At 37.5% G+C, this 7,067-nt stretch overlaps 1 protein-coding gene across 1 annotated transcript; it reads left to right on the plus strand.

Moving 5' to 3' along the window:
• Positions 1–284: 284 nt before the first annotated feature.
• Positions 285–5,232, plus strand: LOC149933360 (uncharacterized). The gene is made up of 6 exons (XM_090157280.1): positions 285–313; positions 383–895; positions 989–1,417; positions 4,275–4,499; positions 4,543–5,175; positions 5,226–5,232. Exons 1-6 carry the CDS (start codon positions 285–287, stop codon positions 5,230–5,232), a joined length of 1,836 nt encoding a protein of 611 aa, XP_090013406.1.
• Positions 5,233–7,067: the final 1,835 nt, after the last annotated feature.

Here is a 7,067-nt window from a genome sequence, read left to right on the forward strand (position 1 = left end):
TTTAACGAGTTACGAGTTCTACTCTACTTCACTTTAACTTGCTAAGGCAAATTAGAAATAAATTTGAAGAAATGTCGGACTCGAGTCTTTTTTAATGAAGCAAACATAGAAATAATAATTTGGAATAAACAATTCATCGTGCAAAAAGAAATATTAGATATTTCGGAAGAATTCTTCTTTCCCTCAAAGTACTTAAAATGTTCCATTTTAATTAGGTACTTCGGAAGCTGTGCAATTTCATCTTTTTCATTTCGGATTCAGTTCTTGAATAAAAAATTGTTAGAATGAGTGATGGGAGAAAGCGACTGACGTCGTTAGTGGAGCTGAGTATAAAAAGAAGAACAAGAGAAAATTATCCGTAAAACGATAAAAATTTTAAAAGTGGAAGTAGTGACGAAAGATCAGGAACTTCAACAACATACACTGAGACAATTCAATCAGGAAAAGATGAAACGGATTTGAACTCTGCAGCTCAACAGTCATCTGTTGAACAATCCACTTTAGAAAAAACTGACAATTATGTTCTTGACGAAAAGAAATCATCCATAAGTAATAGCAGCCTCAACATTGAAGATGCGTCTCAGACTCAGTCATTAAATGATAACCAAGTACAAACAACAGTAAATCTAAACAAAGATCCAGCCTTTTGGGAAATCAATGATACCTTAAGGGAGATTATCGCAAGATGCGGCTTCAATCAAAACAAGTCTTCTGACTTCTCTAAAAGTGAAAAACTATATGCTGATCAGCGTCGTTTCTTACCAGTGAGTATCTTTCAAAGAAAAATGAAAAACAATGAAGTGGAGGGCCGAAATTGGCTGGTTTATTCTGAAAGCAAGAGTTCCCTATATTGCGGACCTTGTTTGGCATTCGGTCCATTGGAGAATAAAACTAAGTTTGAGATCGAAGGATTTAATGATTGAAAAAACGCAGAACACCGATTAGCTCAGCGTGAAAACTCTGCGCGTCATAAATCTTGTATCATTAGTCTGAAAACTAGAAGTGAGATTGATGGTCGAATCGACAATTTACTGCATCTCCAAATTAATGAAGAAATTACTTATTGGAGAAACGTTTTGAAGAGGGTTGTTGCTGTTGTGAAGCGACTGTGTTCAAGAGGTCTCGCTTTTAGAGGAAAAAGTGAAATGTTCGGTGATACACACAACGGAAATTATTTTATGATTTTGGAACTGTTAGCTGAGTTCGATCCTTATTTAGCCAGTCATATTGAACGGTTTGGTAATAAAGGATCTGGAAGTACCAGCTACTTATCAAAGACTGTTTGCGATGAGTTTATTCACTTGATGGGTCATAAAGTCTTGAAGCAGATTGGAGACGAGATAAGAAGGGCGAAATCATCGATTCAACACCAGATAAAGCACATGTGCAGTGCCGGATTAAGAATTAGGCACACTAGGCACGTGCCTAGGGGACCCCGAGGGTCAGGGGCCCCCGAAAGATCCCACGTCAATACGCTAGTTCAAAGAATAAATTATTTGAAAAAAAAACATTAAGCTTATTTAAATTTAATAACAGTTTTACGGCATGTTTTTTCAAAATGAAAACAATCAATAACTTGGAAACTATATTGATTCTTTTTTTAATATTTATAATATAAATGAAATATGAAATACTATTCCGAAAAACACTAAAAACGAATTCGAGTAAGTCGAGATAAGGTACCGCGTAGCAGTGGCGGACTGGCCATAGACTGGGCCTAACCGATGGCAGGAAGACCCCATGATAAATTTGGTCAGTGGGACACCTTAAACCTTCAACAATATGTCAACATTATAGTAGCTTCAAAGTATAATAGAAGTTCCAAAACTTTCAATATTAAATTCTATTTTTACTGAATAAAACTAAAACTTAATATTTTATTTAAAAAAAAGTTCCAATGACATCGTCTGGGTGCCGAGGCGCTGGCGGTTCAGCGTGGATTCAGTTTCAAAACAATTTTAACCATTTTTAACACATTTTTAAAAGTTTGGCTAAGCCCGAGTATTTGTAATTGTTAGATGAATTGGATGTAAAAGCAATTATGGACAGATTCGCACAGTCATCTAGTGTATTCCAACGATTACTCAAAATATAGTGGAACATGAAACATGCTTTTAAACAACCGGTTAATAAGTAAAATTTCGGCACCGTATACCTATTTAAAAAGCTAGAATTTGTCTAAAATATAAACTAATAATAACAATCTGTATAATTATGTTTACATTTAGAATCGACTGTATATTGCCTTTAATATGTTATCTGTAATTATTAACAATATTATATCGCTAAAACATTTCTTTTATAAATGGCGACGAACCAGCGACCTACGAGTTGCCGTTTCAAAGGGTATTCCAATTGAAAGGAACTGTTACTAATAGGTGATTTATAAAATAATATGGCTAAAATAAAAAATCGGGATATATTTTACGCGAGACAAGGGAACACCTATATTGTGGGCCTAGTAGTCCAAAAGGAAGAGGCGTTGGGACCGCAACCCACAGGTCGCTGGTTTGATTCCAGCCTGAGGCATGCCCAGTGGTATTCCTTGATTTAATTAAAAATATTATAGCATTTATCCTTCTAGTTTTCGGCAGTAGCACACAATTGAGTAAAAATAATTAAAGCGAAAAAATTATTAACATAAAACAATATTTCAGGGGGGAATGTTCCTTTTTCGGAGGGTGTCTCTCCCTGTCTACGCCTCTGGTTTTGGGTGGGCCCCCTTTGACCCCTGGCAGTCCACATTTTTAGACCCAGTCCGCCACTGCCGCGTAGCCTCTATTTCGTTTTACGGTGATCTATAGAGGTAGAACCGTACCAAAATGACTACCTTGTAACCTGGCATAACCAATCTCTTGTCCACTCTGTGACTCCGTGTCAGGCCGCTCAGCATAGAGGGGGTTTCCCCACCCTTGTTCATTTTGTTTGGCCCCAGCATAGTTTTTTATATAAACATCGTTAGGATTTGAATTGACAACATTTTCCCAGCATTAAACAAATTTGAATAGTCGAACTATAATTTGGATAATCATGGCCCAGTTATTACTTCCTTTAAGTGGATGCTATGGCATTTTTATTTATTTTTTTGGTTGAAGTTATGTTGTGAATTGTCACTTATGGAATTCAGGAACGTATGTAATTAAGTGTTTGGTCTTAGAGTGGTAGGGCTAAAAGTTAGGTTTTTGCCTAGTCAAATAGAAAAAGGTTGGTTTTTGGGTTCAAACAGAGTTCAAATAGAGAGGAGCATGCAGTGGCATAACCAGATGGCTGGACCAAGGGGCAAGGCCACCCCCTACGCTACTGAGAGCATGGACGCCGGCAGAAATTATTTCAAGTCATATAGCGAACTCGCCCGATGAAATATACAACCTTTACACATACAACGATCCGATAAATGAACGAGCTATAGCTAAAGCTTAGTAGAAATAGGGATATAAGTTTCCCGAAATTGATGTAACACACATTTCAAGTAACTGGATCACTCTTCTTCGTCACTGCACTCCCCAAAAAGTTCGACAGAAAAAAGAGGTATGGCTAAAGAAAGGGGGGGGGGGCAATTTCCCCGTTTGCCCACCTCTGCGGGCGCCCATGGAAAAAACCATTTCCCATTTTCAAAATGGTCATTGGGTAAACTCTACAAAAAGTTGGCTTGCTTAGCTACCCTCTTACTCCATCCTTGAGTCCTCTACTTGTATTAAAGGGGCCCCCGATAGCCTAGTGCCTAGAGGCCCCCAAGGGTCTTAATCCGGCACTGCATGTGGACCAACTGACCCTCGTGATTCGATACGGTTTGAAAATAGGAGAACCCTGTGAAAGATTTCTCAAATTTTGCCCTCAGTGGGACATAAAGCTGAAGATATGTTTTCTGCCATTACTTAGGAACTAAAAACCTTGGGCATAAATATTGAAGACTGTCGTGGACAATCATATGATAATGCCGCGAATATGTCTGGAATATACAATGGCTTACAAGCTAAAATTCAAAGCCAAGCACCGTTTGCTTTTTTCGTTCCTTGCTCTGCCCACTCTTTAAATTTAGTAGCAACTGCGACTACTGAATCTTGCACAGAAGCTTGTCGCTTCTTCATGTTGCTCCAAGAAATTTACCTTTTTTTTGTAAGTTCGACACAACGCTGGAAAAAATTAATGAATGAAATCGGAGAAGGAAAAACGCTAAAGAGAGTAAACTTCACACGTTGGTCAGCTAGAGAGGATGCATGTAGAAGTTTGAGAGACTCTTGGTACGAAATCCTTAAAACTTTGGAAAAAATCAGGGATTATTGTACCGAAAAGCCTGTCTCACGAAACGAATTGACGGGAATTCTCTTGAAATTAGAACAACTTGAAACCGCGTTAATGGTTGTTGTGTTGAATGTTGTTTTGGAAAGAATAAACAAAGTGAATGTTCAAATTCAGGCTTCTACCGTAGATTTGATTACTGTAACCGATCTTTATGAATCTCTTCGCACGTTTTTCGTAGAACAACGAGAAAATTTCAAGTATTTCGAAGAAAAGGCGATGGAATTAAGCGTGTTTAAGCAGTACACAAAAGCCATGGGAAAAAGACAACCGAAAAGAAAAAAAATATGATGAAACACCTGATGAAGAAATGAAAATGACCGCGAGTGATACTTTCAGGGTTAAAACATTTTTCGTCATCATTGATAGACTGGTATCCGAATTAGAAAAAAGGCAGGATGCCTACAACAAGTTCAATGAGAAGTTTTCATTTCTGACTAAAATGGGTGAATGGTCATCATCAAGCCTTACAAAAAAAGCCCTTTCCTTGGAAGCAATGTATTCTAATGATTTAGAGACTGACTTAGTTCAAGAATGCATACATTTTCAAAGCCATATTTCTTCGGAAAGAGTTTTGGTAAAACCAGATTCTGAATCATTAGAAAGTCTATCTTCGTTTCTGCGAAAACAGAGTTTGCAGAACGTTTATCCTAACTTGGACATAGCTCTTCGTATGGTATTATGTACTCCAGCGACAAATTGTTCGGGTGAGAAAGGCTTTTCTTGTCTAAAAAGGGTAAAAAAATTTCTGAGATCGACCTTAAGTCAAGAAAAATTAAACGCTTTAGCTCTTTTGAGCATAGAGTCGGAATTAATGAACAAGATTACTTACGACGATATAATCGATGATTTTGTCACCAAAAATCGCGCAAAAAGGTATTGTAAGAAATTTTCATAACTTAATTCAATTTGTTATTTTTTAACAGTTTGTAAGTAAACGCAATAAGTATTATTTATTTACGTTTACCAAATGTACATTATTTTGTAATACACCGCCTAATTATTCGTTACATGATTGAGCTTTGTTTAGCTCAGTTGAGGTGGCGGAGTGGTTAGCACTCTCGCCTCGCAGCAAGAAAAGCCGGGTTCGAGCCCAGCTTGTGGTTCTGGGTGAAAAACCGGAACAGCTCCTGCGTAGAGTTTGAAAGTACTCTCCCCACTGGTTAAAGGGGTTTTACCTCGAGATCTTCGGTTTCTCCTTTCCATCAAAACTTGCTGACGTTAACGGTAATCAGTGCCGGATTAAGAATTAGGCACATTAGGCACTTGCCTAGGGGCCCCCGAGGGTCAGGGGGCTCCGAAAGATCCCACGTCAATACGCTAGTTCAAAGAATAAACTATTTGAAAAAAAAACATTAAGCTTATTTAAATTTAATAACAGTTTTACGGCATGTTTTTTCAAAATGAAAACAATAACTTTGAAACTATTTTGATTCTTTTTTTAATATTTATAATATAAATGAAATATGAAATACTCTTCCGAAAAACACTAAAAAACGAATTCGAGTAAGTCGAGATAAGGTACCGCGTAACAGTGACGGACTGGCCATAGACTGGGCCTGCCCGATGGCAGGTGGGCCCCATGATAAATTTGGTCAGTGGGACACCTTAAACCTTCAACAATATGTCAACATTATAGTAGCTTCAAAGTATAATAGAAGTTCCAAAACTTTCAATATTAAATTCTATTTTTACTGAATAAAACTAAAACTTAATATTTTATTTAAAAAAAAAGTTCCAATGACATCGTCGGGGTGCCGAGGCGCTGGCGGTTCAGCGTGGATTCAGTTTCAAAACAATTTTAACCATTTTTAACACATTTTTAAAAGTTTGGCTAAGCCCGAGTATTTGTAATTGTTAGATGAATTGGATGTAAAAGCAATTATGGACAGATTCGCACAGTCATCTAGTGTATTCCAACGATTACTCAAAATATAATGGAACATGAAACATGCTTTTAAACAACCGGTTAATAAGTAAAATTTCGGCACCGTATACCTATTTAAAAAGCTAGCATTTGTCTAAAATATAAACTAATAATAACAATCTGTATAATTATGTTTACATTTAGTATCGACTGTATATTGCCTTTAATATGTTATCTGTAATTATTAACAATATCATATCGCTAAAACATTTCTTTTATAAATGGCGACGAACCAGCGACCTACGAGTTGCCGTTTCAAAGGGTATTCCAATTGAAAGGAACTGTTACTAATAGGTGATTTATAAAATAATATGGCTAAAATAAAAAATCGGGATATATTTTACGCGAGACAAGGGAACACCTATATTGTGGGCCTAGTAGTCCAAAAGGAAGAGGCGTTGGGACCGCAACCCACAGGTCGCTGGTTTGATTCCAGCCTGAGGCATGCCCAGTGGTATTCCTTGATTTAATTAAAAATATTATAGCATTTATCCTTCTAGTTTTCGGCAGTAGCACACAATTGAGTAAAAATAATTAAAGCGAAAAAATTATTAACATAAAACAATATTTCAGGGGGGAATGTTCCTTTTTCGGAGGGTGTCTCTCCCTGTCTACGCCTCTGGTTTTGGGTGGGCCCCCTTTGACCCCTGGCAGTCCACATTTTTAGACCTAGTCCGCTACTGCCGCGTAGCCTCTATTTCGTTTTACGGTGATCTATAGAGGTAGAACCGTACCAAAACGACTACCTTGTAACCTTGCATAACCAATCTCTTGTCCACTCTGTGACTCCGTGTCAGCCTGCTCAGCATAGAGGGGGTTGCCCCACCCTTGTTCATTTTGT

The sequence above is a fragment of the Leiobunum rupestre genome, chromosome 8 (assembly GCF_980474605.1).
Source record: "Leiobunum rupestre chromosome 8, qqLeiRupe1.1.hap1, whole genome shotgun sequence".
Classification (NCBI taxonomy): Eukaryota; Metazoa; Arthropoda; class Arachnida; order Opiliones; family Sclerosomatidae; genus Leiobunum; species Leiobunum rupestre.